The sequence below is a fragment of the Mustelus asterias genome, chromosome 29 (assembly GCF_964213995.1).
Source record: "Mustelus asterias chromosome 29, sMusAst1.hap1.1, whole genome shotgun sequence".
Lineage (NCBI taxonomy): Eukaryota > Metazoa > Chordata > Chondrichthyes > Carcharhiniformes > Triakidae > Mustelus > Mustelus asterias.
Window position 1 is genome coordinate 7,790,582 of NC_135829.1, and position 21,779 is coordinate 7,812,360.

Consider the following 21,779-nt stretch of genomic DNA (forward strand, 5'->3'; position numbering starts at 1 on the left):
TGGACTTTGCCCATTCTCTCCATGTCTGCGTGGGTTTCCTCCAGGTGCTCCGGTTTCCTCCCACAGTCTGAAAGATGTGCCAGTTAGGTGGATTGGCCGAGCTAAACTGCCCCTTAGTGTCAGGGGGACTAGCTAGGGTAAGTGCATGGGGTTATGGGGATAGGGCCTGGGTGGGATTATAGTCGGTGCAGACTCGATGGGCTAAATGGCCTCCTTCTGCACTGTAGGATTCTATGAATGCAGGTTAGGTTGATTGGCCATGCTAAATTGCTCCTTAGTGTCCCGGGATGTGTATGTTAGAGGGATTAGTGGGGTAAATATGTGGGGATAGGGCCTGGGTGCGATTGTGGTCGGTGCAGACTCGATGGGCTGAATGGCCTCCTTCTGCACTGTAGGGATTCTATGATTCTACGATTCTGATTCCAGTTTCTTATTGAATTCAAATTCCACCAGCTGTTGCATGGGATTGAAATAGGGACCCCACAATATTTCCCTGGGTCTCTGGATAACTAGTGATAGATTCATAGAATCCCTACAGATCGGTGAGAATACTTTGAGATCAGTAGAAAGATAATCAGTGGTTAAAATGCAGAAGGGCAGAGGAACAGCTCAAGGTCCAATTCTTTGTGGCGCAGTGGGTTAACACGGAGTCTGCACGTTCTCCCCGTGTCTGCGTGGGTTTCCTCCGGGTGCTCCGGTTTCCTCCCACAATCCGAAAGACGTGCTGGTTAGGGGTGCATTGGCCGTGCTAAATTCTCCCTCAGTGTACCCGAACAGGCGCCGGAGTGTGGTGATGAAGGGATTTTCACAGTAACTTCATTGCAGTGTTAATGTAAGCTTACTAGTGACTAATAAATAAGCTTTAAGAGTTGCCAAACATGTAAAAAAAAAAAAATTTGTGTCCTGGCCTGCCTTGCTTCCCCCAACTGAAAAGGTAGCGCAGACATGCTGGAAGGAGAAAACCCACTGAAAAATAGAAATAACCAAGCAAAATGTAACGGGAAATAGGGATTCAGTGATCGAATCCACAGACTGTTCTTACTAATTTATATTTTAACAACAACGTGTCCCAGTTTCCTCACCATGTGCGAAAATGGCATCCCACGCTGCGACGTGATCATACCAGATCTTCGATTTGATTAATTTTAGAACTCCGGGCGGAATATAAAGCATTGGTGACGTGGATTTGAACATCAATGTGACCGAGTCGATGAATTTTTGCGATGCCGGGTTATGGTGACCTTGCAGTAAACCAAGACGCTCTCCATATAAAATATGGCAAATGGCTGTAAGTACAAAAGTAAAGTTTATTTATTAGTGTCACAAGTAAGGCTTACATTAGTTTGCACATTCTCCTCGTGTCTGCGTGGGTTTCCTCCGGGTGCTCCGGTTTCCTCCCACAGTCCAAAGATGTGCGGGTTAGGTTGATTGGCCAGGTTAAAAAATTGCCCCTTAGAGTCCTGGGATGTGTAGGTTAGAGGGATTAGCGGGTAAAATATGTGGGGGTAGGGCCTGGGTGGTCGGATTGTGGTCGGTGCAGACTCGATGGGCCGAATGGCCTCCTTCTGCACTGTAGGGTTTCTATGATTTCTATGATTTCTATTAACACTTCAATGAAGTTACTGTGAAAATCCCCCAGTCACCACACTCCGGCGTCTGTTCGGGTTACACTGAGGGAGAATTTAGCATGACCAATGCACCTAATCAGCACGTCTTTCGAACTGTGGGAGGAAACTAGAGCAAACCCACGCAGACACGGGGAGAATGTGCAAACCCCACACAGGCAGTGACCCAAGCCGGGAATCGAACCCGGCTCCCCGGCGCTGTGAGGCAGCAGTGCTAACCACTGTGCCACCAAGCCGCCCCACAAAGATGTGGACAATGGAGACATTATCATTGAAATCATAGAAACCCTACAGTACAGAAAGAGGCCATTCGGCCCATCGAGTCTGCACCGACCACAATCCCACCCCCCATATCCCTACATATTTTACCTGCTAGTCCACGCATCCCAGGACACTAAGGGGCATTTTTAGCATAGCCAATCAACCTAACCCGCACATCTTTGGACTGTGGGAGGAAACCGGAGCACCCGGAGGAAACCCACGCAGACACGAGGAGAACGTGCAAACTCCACACAGTGACCCAAGCCGGGAATCGAACCCAGGTCCCTGGAGCTGTGAAGCAGCAGTGCTAACCACTGTGCTACCGATGGTTCTTAATGAATCAGTGTGATATTGGAGATGTTTGGTGATTAAAGGTTGCTGGCAATCCAGCATTATTGACGTCGTAAGGAAAGGTGCAAGGGGCTCGGTTTTCAACCTCAGGCTAAAGGGACGATCCTTTAAAACAGAGAGGAGGAGGAATTTCTTCAGCCAGAGAGTGGTGAATCTGTGGAACTCTTTGCCGCAGAAGGCTGTGGAGGCCAGGTCATTGAGTGTCTTTAAGACAGAGATAGATAGGGTTCTTGATTAATAAGGGGGTCAGGGGTTATGGGGAAAAGGGGGCAGAATGGGGACAATAAAAATATCAGCCATGATTGAATGGTGAAGCAGACTCGATGGGCCGAATGGCCTAATTCTGCTCCTAAGTCTTATGGATTTTCGATTGGCAAGAATGGTTCCCTCTAAAATGGATAGACAGTGCAGCAAGCTTGGGTTGTACCGTGCTGTGCAAAAACCAGGTCACAAGCAAGCATATGATGCACACGCGTATCTGAACATTGGACTTGTTTAAATAGAAAGTGCTGGAAAAGCTCAGCAGGTCTGGCAGCATCTGTGCAGCGAGAAACAGAGTTAATGTTTCGAGTCCATATGACTCTTCTTCGGAATTAAAGAGAGTTAGCGATGTGATAGATTTTACACTGTTTGAGAGGATGGGGGTGCGCACTGAGCACTGGCCTTTGTTCCCCTATTAACACATTTTGCTATCTTTTCTCTATGCCACTATTATCATCCTCTTTAGTCCATAACACTGCCATTAACATTCCCTTTGTCCTGTGCTCTAAACATCTTTGTGCAGGTATATAGTTCCTTGAAAGTAGGGTTAGCATAGTAAGAAGTCTCACAACACCAGGTTAAAGTCCGACAAGTTCATTTGGTAGCACGAGCTTTCGGAGCGCCGCCCCTTCATCAGGTGAGGCACTCACGTAGAGGCACTCACTCCGGGAGAAAGATACAAAAGTCTGAGGTCACGTACCAACCGACTTGAGAATAACTTCTTCCCAGCTGCCATCAGTGCCTTCATCAGGTGAGTCACTCACCCGATGAAGGGGCAGCGCTCCGAAAGCTCGTGCTACCAAATAAACCTGTTGGACTTTAACCTGGTGTTGTGAGACTTCTTACTGTGCCCACCCCAGTCCAATGCCGGCATCGCCACATCATGGTCACAGGGTTAGACAGGGTGGTGAACAAGGCTTTTGGCACACCTGCCTTCATTGGTCAGGTGAATAGCCATGGTCTTTTCCCCAGGGTAGGGGGAGTCCAAAACGAGAGGGCACAGGTTTAAGGTGAGAGGGCAAAGGTTTAAAAGGGACCCGAGGGGCAACTTTTTCGCACAGAGGGTGGTGCGTGTATGGAATGAGCTGCCAGAGGAGACGGTAGAGGTGGCTACAATGACAACATTTAAAGGATATTTGAGTACAGGAGTTGGGACATTATGTTACAACTGTACAAGACATCGGTGAGGCCACATTTGGAGTGGTGCATACAATTTTGGTCGCTTTGCCAGAGGAAGGATGTTATTAAACTGGAAAGGAGGCAAAAAAGATTTACAAGGATGTTACCGGGACTGGAAGGTTTGAATTATAAGGAGAGGCTGGATAGGCTGGGACTTTTTTCCCTGGAGCGTAGGAGGATGAAGGATGATCTTATGGAGGTTTATAAAATCATGAAGGGCGTAGGTGGGTGAATAGCCGAGGTCTTTGCCCCAGGGTAGGGGGAGTCCAAAACTAGAAGGCACAGGTTTAAGGTGAGAGGGGAAAGATTTAAAAGGGACCTGAGTGGCACCTTTTTCACACAGAGGGTGGCGCGTGTATGGAATGAGCTGCCAGAGGAGGCGGTAGAGGCGGGTACAATAGCAACATTTAAAAGACATTTGGACAGGTACATGGATAGGGAAAGGTTTAGAGGGATATGGGCCAAACGCAGCAAATGGGACTAGTTCAATTTAGGACCCTGGTCAGCATGGACGAGTTGAGCTAAGGGCCCTGTTTCCATGCTGTATAGCTCTGTGGCTCTCTATAACTCTTGTGCAAACTCTCCTAGCTCCCAACCTATCAATAACGTACTATTTTGCTCCAAATGCTCCAAGTCCTCTTAAACAGTGTAAAATCCATCACATTTTGTATTTATTCATTCGTGGGACATGGGCATCGCTGGCTGGGCCAGCATTTATTGCCCATCCCTAGTTGCCCTTGGACAGCAGTTGAGAGTCAACCACATTGCTGTGGCTCTAGAGGCCAGACCAGGTAAGGACGGCAGATTTCCTTCCCTAAAGGACATTAGTGAACCAGATGGGTTTTTCCGACAATGGTTTCATGGTCATCAGTAGATTCTTCATTCCAGATATTTTTTATTGAATTCAAATTCCACCATCTGCCGTGGCGGGATTCGAACCCGGGTCCCCCAGAACATCAGCTGAGTTTCTGGATTCATAGTCTAACGGTAATGCCACTACACCATCACCTCGCCCTCTCTTTAACTCTGAAGAAGAGTCATATGGACCTGACGCGTTGACTGTTTCTCTCTCCACAGACGCTGCCAGACCTGCTGAGTTTTCCTAGCATTTCCTGATTTTATTTCAGGTTTCTGGCATCCGCAGTATTTTGGTTTAATTTCATTTAAGTAGAACCGGTGCTCTCCAAATGGGTATTCTTGTTGGAGCTCGCCAGATGCAGATGAGTGCAACACTGAGTGTTGACCGCTCTGCAGCAAGGTCCTCTGGAGGTTTGAGGTGTGCTGATGTGGTCTCGATTGTGAGGCTATCTAGGGTGGCATGTTGAGGCATGGTCACACTGCCAGAAAAATAGGTTCAGATGTACTTTACTGGGGCTTCATCAGCTGGAGGGTTTACAGTGGAAGCAGTCCCGTCCTCAAGTAGCCAATGTCATTCGATGCATGTCAAAGAAGCTTGATTTGCCTGTTAAAGGGGTTGGCATGCTGCCTCACAGCGCCAGGGACCCGGGTTCGATTCCTGGCTCGGGTCACTGTCTGTGTGAAATTTGCACGTTCTCCCCATGTCTGCGTGGGTTTCCTCCGGGTGCCCCGGTTTCCTCTCATGGTCAAAAGATGTGCGGATTCAGTGGATTGGTCATGCTAAATTGCACCTTAGTGTCCAAAGATGTGTCGGTTAGGTGGATTAGCCATGCTAAATTGCCCCTTAATGTCCCAGGATGTGCAGGTTAGATGGGTTGGCCATGCTAAAATCCCCCTAGTGCCCTAGATGCGTAGGTTAGGTGGATTGGCCATGCTAAACTGCCCCTTAGTGTCCAAAGATGTGCAGGTTAGGTGGATTGGCCATGCTAAATTGCCCCTTAATGTCCCAGGATGTGCAGGTTAGATGGGTTGGCCATGTTAAAATCTCCCTAGTGCCCCAGATGTGTAGGTTAGGTGGATTGGGAATGCTAAACCGCCCCTTAGTGTCCAAGGATGTGCAGGTTAGGTGGATTAGCCATGCTGAATTGCCCCTTATGTCCCAGGATGTACAGGTTAGGTGGATTGGCCATGCTAACTTGCCCCTTATGTCCCAGGATGTACAGGTTAGGTGGATTGGCCATGGGAAATGTGTGGGGTTATGACAACGGGATGGGGGGAGGAGGCCTGGGTAAGATGCTCTGTCAGAGAATCGGTGCAGACTCGATGGGCCGAATGGCCTCTTCTGCACTCTGGGGATTCTATGATTGCCTGAAAGAGGCAGGCTGGGCAATGACAGGCTCCTGCAAAAAAAGCAGGTCCAGCAAGAAATGCCATAAATTGGACTGCCTCCCCCATTGTGAGGTCATTAATGTCCGGTTAACACAGATTTATTTGAGTTAAATTTGGCCCCATCATGTTCCCGAATGTAAATGTGAATATTAGTTTCCTGAATAGCTATCTCCCCCTCTACCTCGCCCTCAATCCAAGTTGAACTATACTGAAAAAGGACACAATGGGGCTGAAACTGGAGATTATGAGGACACAAATCAGACGGAATCAAATTCGTTGAATTTTATTCCAAGCTTTCAATACTCGCTTCCACTGATGTCAATAGAGGATCTTGTGTAAGGGGTATGATGCCAACTGATCGGGTCCCAACTCATGTCCAATTTCAAAGAACAAAGAAAATTACAGCACAGGAACAGGCCCTTCGGCCCTCCAAGCCTGCACCGACCATGCTGCCCCACTGAACTAAAACCCCCTCCCCTTCCGGGGACCATATCCCTCCATTCCCATCCTATTCATGCATTTGTCAAGACGCCCCTTAAAAGTCACTATCCTATCCGCTTCCACTACCTCCCCCGGCAGCGAGTTCCAGGCACCCACCACCCTCTGTGTAAAAAAACCTTGCCTCGTACAATTTTATCTGCACTTTTTGCATCAATAAAACATTAGTATTAACACTAATATATCAGCAATTTACGTACATAAGTGAGCTGTGCTACTCTTAAGGAACTAGTGCCCACTGCAAACCTGCAGTGACTTTAGAGGCACTGTAGTGTGATAGAAAAAGGTACCTATTCTCTGAAAAGTTGGTATAACATTCTAGGTGCTATTTGTAGCAGAACGTTCAACAAGAAATGACCCGTTTAGCGATATAAATAAAATTAACTTGTTTGGTTCAGTGTTATATCGGAACTGCCTCAGAAAAGCAACCAGCATAACCAAGAACCTCACGCACCCCAAACACATTCTCTTCCTGATTTATCATAGAATCCCTACAGTGCAGAAAGAGGCCATTCAGCCCATCAAGTCTGCACCGATCACAATCCCACCCAGGCCCTATCCCATAATCCCACATATTTACCCTGCCGAGTTCTCCAACACTGGGGTCAATTTAGCATGGCCAATCAACCTAACACGCAGATCGTTGGAGTGTGGGAGGAAACCGGAGCACTCGGAGGAAACCCACGCAGACACGGGGACAACGTGCAAACTCCACAGACAGTGACATGAGGCCGGAATTGAACCCCTGTCTCTGACCTTGTGATGCAGCAGTGCTAACCACTATGCCACTGTGCCTTCAACCTTCTTCTGTTGGGAATAAGATACAGAAGTCTGAGATCACCGGCTCAACAACAGCTTCTTCCCTGCTGCCATCAGACTTTTGAACGGACCTACCTCGCATTAAGCTGATCTTTCTCTACACCCTAGCTATGACTGTAACACTACATTCTGCACTCTCTCCTTTCCTTCTCCCCTATGTACTCGATGCACAGTATAGTTTGTCTGTATCATGCATAAGAAACAATACTTTTCACTGCATACCAATATGTGACAATAATAAATCAAATCAAATCAAAACCTCAGCTGCCCAAGTCGTCTTTTTTTTATTCATTCATGGGACATGGGTGTCGCTGGCTGGGCCAGCATTTATTGCCCATCCCTAGTTGCCCGAGGGCAGTTGAGAGACAACCACATTGCTGTGGCTCTGGAGTCACATGTAGGCCAGACCAGATAAGGACGGCAGATTTCCTTCCCTAAAGGACATTAGGGAACCAGATGGGTTTTTCTGACAATGGTTTCATGGTCATCGGTAGATTCTACCATCTGCCGTGGCGGGATTCGAACCCGGATCCCCAGAACATTAGCTGAGTTTCAGGATCAAAAGTGATAATACCACTAGGCCATCACCTCCCCCAGTTCTTTGCTCTTTTGCTCGTTGACCATATTTCCCTGCCTGTCAACATCTCAATTTAAAAATCCTCATTCTTGTTTTCAACTCTTCCAAAGCTTCAACCCTTCCTATCACTGTAATTCCCTCCAGTCCTAAAACCTTCCGATCAATGAGCTCCTCCAATACTGACCTCGTGAAAATCATTTATTCTTTTGCTCCATTATTAGCAGGTGTGCTTTAACCTGCCTGGCCTTAAAACTCTGGATTTCCTCCATAAACTTCTCCCCTTCGCGACCTCTCCTTCCTCTTCTCAGACATTCCTTAAAACCCAATTCATTGACAAAACTTTTATTAATCTGTCCTAATATCTCTTTAAGTAGCTTGGTATCAGATTTTGTTCTGTAATTCTGCAAAGCATCTTGGGATGTTTGGCACAGTGGTTAGCACTGCTGCTTCACAGCGCCAGGGACCCGGGTTCAATTCCTGGCTTGAGTCACTGTCTGTGTGGAGTTTGCCCGTTCTCCCCTTTGTCTGCGTGGGTTTCCTCCGGGTGCTCTGGTTCCCTCCCACTGTCCAAAGGTGTGCGGGTTAGGTGGATTGGCCATGCTAAATTGGCCCTTAGTGTCAGGGGGACTGGCTAGGGTAAATGTATGGGGTTATGGGGAAAGGGCCTGGGTGGGATTGTGGTCTGTGAAGACTCGATGGGCCAAATGGCCTCCTTCTTTACTGTGGGATTCTATGATTCTAAAGCCACTAATATAAATAAAAGCTGTTGTTGTGATTGGGAACTTGAAGAATAGGGGCAGGATTCTCCAATCTCGTCTGATTTGATTTGATTTGATTTATTATTGTCACATGTATTAGTATACAGTGAAAGGTATTGTTTCTTGTGCGCTATACAGACAAAGCATACCGTACATAGAGAAGGAAAGGAGAGAGTGCAGCATGTAGTGTTACAGTCATAGCTAGGATGTAGAGAAAGATCAACTTAATGCAAGGTAGGTCCATTCAAAAGTCTGACAGCAGCAGGGAAGAAGCTGTTCTTGAGTCGGTTGGTACATGACCTTTGTATCTTCTTCCCGAAGGAAGAAGATGGAAGAGAGAATGTCCGGGGTGCATGGGGCCCTTGATTATGCTTGTTGCTTTTCCCGAGGCAGCGGGAAGTGCAGATGGAGTCAGTGGATGGGAGGCTGGTTTGCGTGATGGACTGGGCTACATTCACAACCCCTTGCAGTTTCTTGTGGTCTTGGGCAGAGCAGGACCCCAGACCAAGCTGTGATACAACCAGAAAGAATGCTTTCTATGGTGCATCTGTAAAAGTTGATGAGAGTCGTAGCTGACATGCCAAATTTCCTTAGTCTCCTGAGAAAGAAGAGGCGTTGGTGGGGCTTTCTCAACTATAGTGTCAGCATGGGGGAACAGGTTGTTGGTGATCTGGACACTTAAAAACTTGAAGCTCTCGACCATTTCTATTTTGTCCCCGTTGATGTAGACAGTGGCATGTCCTCCACTGCGCTTCCTGAAGTCGATGACTATCTCCTTGGACTGTATCCACCCCGCTGACAGTGAGAATGGAAAATTTAGCGCTCGGCCTAATGTCCATTCACTGCGGCGGCACTGGAGAATCCCAGCCACGGACGAGGTGGGAGGTTTTAGACATTGATGTGCGTGATATCACTCCACCAACTAATTACAACCATAGAAAAGTTACAGCACAGAAGGAGGCCATTCGGCCCATCTTGTCCATGCCAGCCCGAGGACACCCAGATGCCCTTTCTAATCCACCTTGCTGCATCTGGCCCGTAGTTTACAGCACTTGAGGTGCAGATCCAGAAATGTTTTAAGAAAGAGTTTAGGGTCCCTGTCTCCACCACCACCTCGGGCAGTGAATTCCAGACACCCATCACCCTCTGCTTAAAAACGTTCTTCCTCATGTCCTCTCCACACCTTCTGCCACTCATCCTGAATCTATGTCCCCTGGTTCTCGAACTTTCCACTAAGGGAAATGATTCACATGTGTGAACTCTCTTTTGGCACTGAGCTATGTGGCATTGGGGGTTGCCTCTAAGCAGTGAAGGGTACATGTAGTCAGAACTATTAATCGGATCCAAGCTGGTTGGTGAAGCAGAAAGCAAGACACAGAGCTTGTCTTTATAGAGAGAGTTTGTTCAGTCTCACAGCTCAACTCCTGCTCAACCCAGTGTCCCAGCCATCCCCTATTTATATGTCCCTTTGTGTTAAAATAATCAATAACAGTAAACAATTGAAGGAGGGCCCCTGGCAGACACTGTAACTAAAACAAAATGTGAAAGGAAACATAACTAATCACTGTCTGTACGGAGTCTGCACGTTCTCCCCGTGTCTGCGTGGGTTTCCTCCGGGTGCTCTGGTTTCCTCCCACAGTCCGAGAGACGTGCTGGTTAGGGTGCATTGGCCATGCTAAATTCTCCCTCAGTGTACCCGAACAGGAGTGTGGCGACTAGGGGATTTTCACAGTAACTTCATTGCAGTGTTAATATTAGCCTACTTATAACACTAATAAATAAACTTTATATTACTTGACAAGAGTGGGACATCGAGTGGGGACCACAGACAGAGTTTACAGATAAAAGCAAAAATACTGCGGATGCTGGTTAGGTGCTCAATTCTCCCTCAGTGTACCCGAACAGACTCCAGAGTGTGGCGACTGGGGGATTTTCACAGTAACTTCATTGCAGTGTTAATGTCAGCCGACTTGTCACACTAATAAATAAATAAACAAATAAACACTGATCTCTTAAAATGTTGTTCTCAATGAAAGCTGCAGCACAGTAATTTAAATCGACATAACTGAATATTTTAAAATTGCTCTCAAGGCTACAATATGCAGAGAAAGTGAGGTAACGGAATAACCAAGTGAAAGGATGAGTCCTTACATTCCAGAGCGAATTTGAAGAGGTCGTTTGAAAGGTCAGCAGTCCAGTTACCTCTCCCGCTCTTCTCAATCTGTTTGTAAACCGAGCACACAAAATCCAACGCCACCTCGTTGAGAAGGGGCACAAACTTCTGGATAATCTGGGGTGAAATCAGTGCTTTATTTAAAACCAGTCGATCTTTTCTCCATTCCTCCCCACTTCTGTAAAACAGCCACAATACAAAGAAGGGTCATTAATAGGGCATCAGAACTAGTGTGTTACATGTCTGCAATAATAACAGAATCATAGAACAGATAGGCAACACGGCGGTACAGTGGTTAGCACTGCTGCCTCACAGCGCCAGGGACCCGGGTTCGATTCCCAGCTCGGGTCACTGTCTGTGTGGAGTCTGCACATTCTCCCCGTGTCTGCATGGGTTTCCTCCGGGTGCTCCGGTTTCCTCCCACAGTCGATTTTCATTGAATTCAAATATACGCCATTAGAAGCTGAGACCCCAGAGATAAGAAGTAGATAAAGGCAAAATACTGCGGATGCTGGAATCTGAAATAAAAATGCTGGAAAATCTCAGCAGGTCTGACAGCATCTGTGGAGAGAGAATGGAGCCAGCGTTTCGAGCCTGGATGACACTTTGCCAGTTCTGACGAAGGGTCATCCAGACTTGAAATGTTGGCTCTATTTTCTCTCCATAGCTGTGGTCATAGAATCCCTACAGTGCAGAAGGAGGCCATTCGGCCCATCAAGTCTGCACCGACCACAATCCCTCCCAGGCCCTATTACTGTAACCCAACATATTTACCCTGCTAATCCCCCTGAAACTCATGGTCAATTTAGCACGGCCAATCAACCTAACCCGCACATCTTTGGACTGTGGGAGGAAACCGGAGCACCCGGAGGAAACCCACGCAGAAACGGGGAGAACGTGCAAACTCCGCACAGACAGTGACCCGAGGCCGGGATTGAACCCGGGTCCCTGGTGCTGTGAGGCAGCAGTGCTAACCACCGTACCACCGTGCCACCCAGACCTGCTGAGCTTCTCCACCATTTTCTGTTTTTGTTGCCGGAGTATTAACCTGGGTCAGTAGTTCAGTGACTATACCACTACATCACCGGCTCCCCATCACTAATCCTGTGTGACTAGGACCAAAGGTAACTCTCTCTTCATCTTCCTTGAAGTTTCTGATGCTTTTAACATTCTATTCCAATGCCTCTCTTTCACATGAAAGCCTCTATGGTACCATTTTCTCATGGTTTCCATTTTATATGGTGTAAAGACCTCACCAAACTACAGTACAGCAATTCAAGATGGCGCACCACTGGTTTCTCAGGACTGTTAGGGATCGGTAAGAACTGCAATCTTGGCAAGACTGCCGAGATCCAGAGACCAAGTTCGAAAACTAAATACTCCACCAGTTTTTCCTCCCATGCTTATGAGCGGCACGGTAGCGTAGTGGGTTAGCACTGTTGCTTCACAGTGCCAGCGACCGGGGTTCGATTCCCGGCTTGGGTCACTGTCTGTGTGGAGTCTGCACGTTCTCCCTGTGTCTGCGTGAGTTTCCTCGGGTGCTCCGATTACCCCCCACAATCCAAAAGATTGGTTAGGTGCATTGGCCATGCTAAATTCCCCTTCAGTGTACCCGAACAGGCGCCGGAGTGTGGTGACTCGGGGATTTTCACAGTAACACAGTGTTAAGTCAGCCTACGTGTGACACTAATAAATAAATAAAATGCATTCTTAGGGCGGCACAGTGGCACAGTGGTTAGCACTGCTGCCTCACAGCGCCAGAGACCCGGGTTTGATTCCCGGCTTGGGTCACTGTCTGTGCGGAGTTTGAACCTTCTCCCCGTGTCTGCGTGGGTTTCCTCCGGGTGCGCCGGATTCCTCCCACAGCCCGAAAGACGTGCTGGTTAAGTGCACTGGCCGTGTTAAATTCTTCTTCAGTGTACCCGAACAGGCGCCGGAGTGTGGCGGCTAGGGAATTTTCACAGTAACTTCATTGCAGTGTTAATGTAAGCCTACTTGTGACTAATAAATACACTTTAAACTTTATTTGAAGAAGAAAAGGGGAGTTATTCCTGGTGTTCTGGCCAATGCCTACCTGAACACCTAAAACAGATTATCTGGCCATTCCCTCATTGCTGTTTGTGGGAGCTTGCTGTGCACAAATTGGCAACCTCATTTCATACATTACAAGAGGGACTACAGTTCAATAATACTTGACTGGCTCAAAGTTCTATGGGGTGTCCTGACATTGTGAAAGGTACTATGTCAATTCTACTTTTCTTCTATCCTATTACATTTCCCTCAGTTGTACCCTTGACAAATCGTAACTTGTTGGAAATTCCTTTGCCCATATATGTATCTCCCTGGCTGCTATCTCGATCTGCCTATGCAACAAGTTCAAAATCCTTTTTCTCCTTGACAGATTCCTTCCTGGCCTTGACCATAAGACGTGGAAGCAGGGTTAGGCCATTTGGCCCATCGAGTCTGCTCTGCCGTTCAATTAGGTCATAGTTAGGTGGATTGGCCATGCTAAATTGCCCCTTAGTGTCAGGGAGATTAGTGGAGTAAATAGGTGGGGTTAAGCGGATAGGACCTGGATGGGATTGTTGCCGGTACAGGCTCAATGGACCGAATGGCCTCCTTCTGCACTGTAGGGATTCTATGACTGATCTGATGTGATAATTCTCAACTCCACTTTCCCGCCTTATCCCCATAACCCCTGATTCCCTGACTGATTAAAAATCTGTCTATCTCAGCCTTGAACATACTTAACGACCCTCTGCGGTAAAGAATTCCACTCCCCTCTGAGAGAAGAAATTCCTCCTCATCTCTCTCTTAAATGGGCGACCCCCTTACTCTGAGATTATGACCTCTGGTCCTAGACTTTCCCACAAGGGGGTAAACAACCTCTCAACATCTACCCTGTCAAACCCCCTGAGAATCCAATATGTCTCAATAAGGTCACCTCTCATTCTTCTAAACTCCAATGAATACAGGCCCAACCTACTCAACTTCTCCTCATTAGAAAATCTCTCCATACCCGGGATCGACCTAACCAATCTCCTCTGGACTGCCTTGAGACAATTGTGTCTCAGTCAGGTCACCTCTCATTCTCCTTGACCTTTCTTCCTCGGCAACCTTATTCAGCCCTGTGCTTCTGTACATCAACATCTGCTCCTCCAATTCTAGCTCTTTACTTGGTTCCTCTCTTCCATTCCACCTTGCTTGCTACATCGTTATCCTGCTTGAAAAGATGCCTTAAAAATGCTTTTGTGCTCTTAGTCTGGAGGTCTTGTGGCGCAGAGAGGGGTTAGCGTCCCTGTCTCTGAGCCAGATGCTCGCGGTTCGAGTCCCACCCCAGGACTTGATGGCCGAGGAAGGTGCATTCATAATGCGGCCAAACTGGTTGCGCGTCAACATGCCAATCCTTCCAAACATGCCAATGGCTGGTGGTAAGAGCTCCTGGGCCTGGGTTTTCTGGCCGTGCTCACCCCAAGACCGGATAATCCAGGCCAAGGTCAGCGCATCTTTGCACGGTCCACCCCAGCCCGCTACCATTTCCATGGTGGGCAGGACGGGGAAAATTCTGCCCCTGGTCAGCCATGCTTGATGTGCCATGAACTGGAGATGCTGGCGTTGGACTGGGGTGGGCACAGTAAGAAGTCTCACAACGTCAGGTTAAAGTCCAACAGGTTTATTTGGAATCACGAGCTCTCACAGCGCTGCTCCTTCATCAGGTGAGTGGACACTAAGGGGCAATTTAGCACCTGATGAAGAAGCGGCGCTCCGAAAGCTCGTGATTCCAAATAACCCTGTTGGACTTTAACCTGGCGTTGTGAGACTTCTTACTGTGCATGATGTGGAGTAACGCCCCACAAGCTGGTGGGGCTTCTGGTGACAGACGAGCAACCTGTTCCAAAATAAAATTTGTGCAGGAAGAGAATTGGAATCTAGCTTTTAAAGATATAAGGAAATGACTGCATCATATATTTAAGCTGACAAGATTTCTGCTTTCAAAAGCGGAAGTGACTAGTTTGCCATAAATTCAAACTTACTTCAATAGAACTCCATAGTTCACTTTCCTGTGGTCCCTGTAAGCCACCCATGGTGGTATTTTCATCCTCTCTGGAAAAGGGCCCTCAGATTTAAACAGAATCGCAGCATCCTCAGGTTTAATGATGTTGACACTATTGTGGTAACCGATCTTTTCCCTGCAAACGAACGGGAAGAGCACGATATAAAGGTTTCAGTCGCCGATTTCGTAAAATGGATTGAATATAAACAAGGTTCAAAACGAGTACTTTATCATTTCATCTCATTCCAGATGGATGACAAAATTCATATTCATCAGGCAGCATGTGTCTCAGTGATCAAACTGGAGTTGGTGGGCGGGATTTTACGGCTTCGCTCCTTGCAAAACTGTAAAATCCCACCCGGGGTTAACACACCATCCCATTGTCCGCCATTCGCCCACTCTGACTCCCCTGGCAGACAACCTCAGGACACCCCATTAAACGTTAACTCTCCATCTCAACTTATAACACAATGTCAGGGAGACTCGCTACGGGTAAAATGCCTGAGGTTACAGGGATAGGGCCTGGGTGGGATTGTGGTCGGTGCAGACTCGGTGGGCCAAATGGCCTCCTTCTGCACGGTAGGGATTCTACGATCTATGACTAAAGATCAACTTAATATGAGGTAGGTCCATTCAACAGTCTGACGGCAGCAGTTAAGAAGACTTTTTATTCATTCATGGGTGTCGCTGGCTGGGCCAGCATTTATTGCCCATCCCTAGTTACCCTTGGAGGGGAATTGAGAGTCAACCACATTGCTGTGGCTCTGGAGTCACGTGTAGGACAGACCAGATAGGGATGGCAGATAGCAGGGAACTAGGTAGGTAGCACGTTTAGAGAGGTGGCCACATCCCAGGGTAAGAGTGTGTAGGTAGAAAGGGAATGGGTGACCGCCAGGTAGTCTAAGATATCCAGGCAAGTAAAGCAGGAGTCTCCTGAGTCTATCTTGTTTGCTAATTGGTTTTCCGTTTTGGGTACCGGTGAGGTTGATGGCTACGCAACGAATGCAGCCAGAGGTAAGTCTATGACACCATGCGTGTGACCCAGAATCTGGCATGAAGAAGAATGGGACAGTAATAGTGAGAAGGGATTCCATAGTCAGGAAGATCTGACAGTTTCTGTAGCAAGAAATCAGACTTTTGAATGGACCTACCTCACATTAAGGGGAGGTGATGCGCCAGTGGTATTATCACTAGACCATTAATTTGAAACTCAACTAATGTTCTGAGGACCTGCGTTCGAATCCCGCCACGGCAGATGGTGGAATTTGAATTCAATAAAAAATATCTGGAATTAAGAATCTACTGATAACCATGAAACCGTTGTCGATTGTCGGAAAATCCCATCTGGCTCACTAATGTTCTTCAGGGAAGGAAATCTGCCGTCCTTACCCGGTCTGGCCGACAGGTGACTCCAGAGCCACAGCAATGTGGTTGACTCTCAACTGTCCTCGGGCAACTAGGGATGGGCAACAAATGTTGGCCCAGCCAGCGACACCCATGTCCCATGAATGAATTTTTTAAAATGTGACTCCGGAGTGATGTGTTGCCTCCCTGGTGCCAGGGTCAAGGATGACACAGCAGCTGCATGACATCCTTCTGGGGCGGGTGAACAGCTAGAGATTGTGGTCCACAATTGTGAGCAATTTTGGGCCCCGTATCTAAGAAAGGATGTGTTGCCTTGGAGAGGGTCCAGAGGAGGTTCACAAGAATGATGCTGGGAATGAAAGACTTGACGTATGAGGAGCGTTTGAGGACTCTGGGTCTGTACTCGATGGAGTTTAGAAGGATGAGGGGGATCTCATTGAAACTTACAGAATACTGAAAGACCTGGATAGAGTGGACATGGGGAAGATGTTTCCATTAGTTTAGTTTAGTTTAGTTTATTTATTAGTGTCACAACAAGGCTTACACTAACACTGCAATGAAGTTACTGTGACAATCCCCTAGTTGCCACACTCTGGCGCCTGTTCGGGTACACTGAGGGAGAATTACGCATGGCCAATGCACCTGACCAGCACATCTTTCGGACTTTGGGAGGAAACCGGAGCACCCAGAGGAAACCCACGCAGACACGGGGAGAACGTGCAGACTCCACACAGACAGTGACCCAAGCCAGGAATAGAACCCGGGTCCTTGGTGCCGTGAGGCAGCAATGCTAGCCGCTGTGCCACCATGCTGTATTAGTAGGACAGACTAGGATCCGAAGGTACGGCCTCAGAGTAAAGGGACGACCCTTTAGAACTGAGATGAGGAGGAATTTCTTCAGCCAGAGGGTGGTGAATCTGTGGAATTTGTTGCTACAGAGGAGGCCGGGTCATTGAGCGTCTTTAAGACAGAGACAGATAGGTTCTTGATTGGTAAGGGGATCAAAGGTTACGGGAAAAAGGCGGGAGAATGGGGTTGAGAAACCTATCAGCCATGAATGAATGGTGGAACAGATTAGATGGGCTGAATGGCCTAATTCTGCTCCTATACCTTACACTCTTATGGTACCAATAGCATAGGCACGAAGAGCAATGAGTTCCTGACAGAGATTTTAGGGAATTAGGAAGGAATTAATGAAGCAGGACCTCAAGAGCATTGATCCCAAGATTATTCCCAGTGCCATATCCTAGTGAGCATCGGAATAGGAGGATTGACTGCAGCTGGATAATTGGTGTAGGACAGAAGGCATCAGATTTCTGAGGCACTGGGACTGGTTCTGGGCGGGCGGTGGGGGGTGGCGGGATCTGTCCAAGCCAGATGGGTAACACCGTAACATGACTGGGACTAATATCCTCGCAGGGAGAGTTGCTAGTGCGGTTGGGGGTGGTTTAGTTAGTCGGGGAGGTAGGAACCTGAAGGTTACCTCAGAGAATAGTAAATTAATCGGAGAGGTTCGAATAAGGGAGAAAATAATGAAGTCTATATTGGTTGCACTGCAGACATGTGAATGCATGAAGATTGCTGATCTATTAAGCTGATCTTTCTCTACGCCTTAGCTATGACTGCAACGCTACATTCTCCCACACTCTCCCTCCTTCTCCCCTGCGTACTCAATGAATGGTATGCTTTGTCTGTATAGCGTACAAGAAACAATACTTTTCACTGTATACCGCCAATACAGGTGACAATAATAAATCAAATCAAATCCAGGGATTCGGGTTCGATTCCCGGCTTGGGTCACTGTCTGTGTGGAGTTTGCACGTTCTCCCCGTGTCTGTGTGGGTTTCCTCCGGGTGCTCCGGTTTCCTCCTACAATCCAAAGATGTGCGGGTTAGGTGGATTGGCCGTGTTAAATTGCCCCTTAGTGTCAGGGGACTAGCTAGGGTAAATGCATGGGGTTATGGGGATAGGGCCTGAGTGGGATTTAAGTTAAAGTTTATTTATTAGTCACAAGCAAGGGTTACATTAACGCTGCAATGAAGTTACTGTGAAATTCCCCTAGTCGCCACACTCCGGCGCCTGTTCGGGTCAATGCACCCTAACCATTGTGGTCAGTGCTGACTTGAGGGGCCGAATGGCCTCCTTCTGCACTGTAGGGCGGCACGGTAGCACAGTGGTTAGCACTGCTGCTTCACAGCTCCAGGGACCTGGGTTCGATTCCCGGCTTGGGTCACTGTCTGTGTGGAGTTTGCACATTCTCCTCGTGCCTGCGTGGGTTTCCTCCGGGTGCTCCGGTTTCCTCCCATAGTCCAAAGATGTGCGGGTTAGGTTGATTGGCCATGCTAAAAAATTACCCGTAGTGTCCTGGGATGCTTAGGTTAGAGGGATTCGTGGGTAAAATATGTAGGGATATGGGGGTAGGGCCTGGGTGGGATTGTGGTCGGTGCAGACTCGATGGGCCGAAAGGCCTCTTTCTGTGCTGTAGGGTTTCTAAGATTCTAAGATTCTAGGATTCTATGATTCAAATCAAATCAAATCAGAATGGACCTATGTATGCCAGGTAGACTTGTACCAAAGATTGCTGGAAATCTGTAGCAAACAATGAGCTGACTTAAAAAAAGTAATGGTTCAGACACAGTCAAAGAGTATTTCCTAAAAGGAAGAAGTTCGGGCAAACAAATCCCTGCACGTTAAAGGAAATTAAGATAAAAAAGAAAAAGTGTGCTTCTGAGAGGAGTTAGGTAGAAAATACAATTGAGAACCAGGCTGAGTAGAGAAGGTTGGGAAAGGAGGTGAAAAGTACATCAGTGAAGAAAGAGGGATTATGAGGAAAGACTGGCAGCCAACGTAACAGGGAACTCTAAAGTCTTCTACAGGCACAAATAATAAATAATAAACGGGAGGTAAAAGGAAGAGTAGGGCCGATTAGGGACCAGGGATGGTACTTACACAAGGAGGCAGGGAACATGGCTCAGCTGTTAGCGAATACCTTGCATCTTTCTTTACCAAGGAAGCAGATGCTGTCCAGGTCATGGTGACAACTGAAGAAACTGTGTCACCAGAAGAGGTTAAAATTGATAAAGAGGAGGTATTGGATAAACTTGACAAGGCTCTGGGACCGGATAAGATGCATCCCAAGGACAACGGAAGGAAGTGAGAGTGGAAATTGCAGGGGCACTGACTAAAACATTTCAGTCTTCCCGAGACTCAGGGGAGGTGTCACATAGAATCCCTACAATACAGATGGAGGCCATTCGGCTCGTTGAGTCTGTGCCGATCACAATCCCACCCAGGCCCTATTCCCACAATCCCAAACATTTACCCTGCTAATCCCCCTGACACCAAGGGACAATTTAGCATGGCCCAACCATCTAACCCGCACATCTTTTGACTGTGGGAGGAAACTGGAGCACCCGGAGGAAACCCACGAAGACACGGGGAGAACGTGCAAATGCCACACAGACAGTGACCCAAGGCCGGAATTGAACCCGCGTCCCTGGCGCTGTGAGGCAGCAGTGCTAACCACTGTGCCACCGTGCCATCACAGGGTTGGAGAACTGTAAACGTTATGCCCTTGTTCAAAAAAGGTTGTAAGGATTATGCCAGCAATTGCAGAGCAGCCAGTTAAACTTCCATGGTGGGAAGCTTCTAGACATAATTGTTTGGAGGCAGTCCGGAGAAGGTTCACTAGGTTTATCCCAAGTATGGAGGGATTTTCTTATGAGGAGAGGTTGAGTAGGTTGGTCTGTACTCACTGGAGTTTAGAAGAATGGGAGGTGACCTTATTGAGACATATATGGCGGGATTTTCCAGCCGCGCTCACCCCAAAACTGGAAAATCCCACCCACGGACCTTTGCATGGTCTGCCCCCGCCCACTACAATACCCATGGCGGGAGGGACAGGAAAATTCCCCCCATAGGATTCTCAGGAGGCTTTGACGGGGTAGATGCTGAGAGGTTGTTTCCACTTGTGGAGAGTCTAGGACCAGAGGACATAATCTCAGAGTAAGAGGTTTTAGCAGAGACGAGGAGGAATTTCTTCTCTCAGAAGGCAGTGAACCTGTGGAATTCTTTACCACAGAGGGCTGTAGAGGGTGCGTCGTTAAGTATGTTCAAGGCTGAGTTAGATAGATTTTGAATCAGTCAGGGAATGAGGTGTTATGGGGATAAGGCGAGAAAGTGGAGTTGAGGATTATCACATCAGATCAGTCATGATCTCATTGGATTGTAGAGCAGACTCGATGGGCTGAATGGCCTACTTCTGCTCTTAGGTCTTATGGTTTAATAGATTAATGCTGCAAAAAATATTTTTTCAGAGATCCATGTCCATTGGGGCAGCAGAGTGGCACAGTGCTGAGCACTGCTGCCTCACAGTGCCAGGGACCCGGGTTCAATTCCCGGCTTGGGTCACTGTCTGCGTGGAGTTTGCACATTCTCCCCATGTTTGCGTGGGTTTCCTCCGGGTGCTCCGGTTTCCTCCCACACTCCAAAGATGTGCGGGTTAGGTAGATTGGCCATGCTAAATTGCCCCTTCGTGTCAGGGGGACTAGTTAGGGTAAATGCATGTGGTTATGGGGGGGATTGTGGTCGGTGCAGACTCGATGGGCCAAATGACCTCCTTCTGCACTATAGGATTCTATGATTCCTGGCTCGGGTGACTGTCTGTGTGGAGTCTGCACATTCACCCCGTGTCTGCGTGGGTTTCCTCCAGGTGCTCCAGTTTCCTCCCACAGTCTGAAAGACGTGCTGGTTAGGTGCACTGGCCGTGCTAAATTCTCCCTCAGTGTACCCGAACAGGCACCGGAGTGTGGCGACTAGGGGATTTTCACAGTAACTTCCTTGCAGTGTTAATGTAAGCCTACTTGTGACTCTAATAAATAAACTTTCAATATTAACAGTTTGTTCTGTATAGCCATCATGTGGAGTTGCCGGCGTTGGACTGGGGTGGGCACAGTAAGTAGTCTCACAACACCAGGTTAAAGTCCAACAGTTGCTCCTTCATGAGTAAAGCTCGTGCTACCAAATAAACCTGTTGGACTTTAACCTGGCGTTGTGAGACTTCTTACTATTCTGTACAGCCTTAGGTAGTTTCAACACTGCGTGGAAAGACAGGGTTAAGATCCACCAGTTGACAAAATATTGGTATTGCCAAATAATGAATTATCAGCCAGAATCTATCCTATCCTCTGTGGCAGTATTTTCCCCCTGCAGTCGCTTGGATGTGGAGATGCCGGCGTTGGACTGGGGTAAACACAGTAAGAAGTTTAACAACACCAGGTTAAAGTCCAACAGGTTTATTTGGTAGCAAAAGCCTCTGCTTGGAAGCAGAGGGCTCAGCGAGAACACTACACAGTCTCCCCTCGCAATGTTCAGTTGAAAATTGCAGGATAGAAGTTTATTTTAAAACTTCTGCGCATAAAAGCTAAATTGAAATCTGTGTACAATCCACAATCGTGCACTACAAATACGCCATATTTAAGTGTAATTTAATCATTACAAAAATTATTCACACCTTGTACCTGAGCGGTCCAAGTACAAGTGTCCCATTGCTAGTCACCCACCTGTAAATCGGACCATACTTATTGAAGTTCTTCAACATGACGTCGTGCAT

At 47.6% G+C, this 21,779-nt stretch overlaps 1 protein-coding gene across 1 annotated transcript in view; it reads right to left on the reverse strand.

Annotated features, from left to right (window-relative positions):
- Positions 1-21,779, reverse strand: part of LOC144480527 (cholesterol side-chain cleavage enzyme, mitochondrial-like) — a 44,570-nt gene extending 22,791 nt beyond the window's left edge. The window contains exons 1-4 of the mRNA XM_078200091.1: positions 21,730-21,779; positions 14,784-14,939; positions 10,728-10,927; positions 1,083-1,286 (exon numbers count right to left, since the gene is read on the reverse strand). Of these exons, the coding sequence (XP_078056217.1) occupies positions 1,083-1,286; positions 10,728-10,927; positions 14,784-14,939; positions 21,730-21,779 (610 nt within the window). The remainder of the gene's footprint in view (positions 1-1,082; positions 1,287-10,727; positions 10,928-14,783; positions 14,940-21,729) is intronic.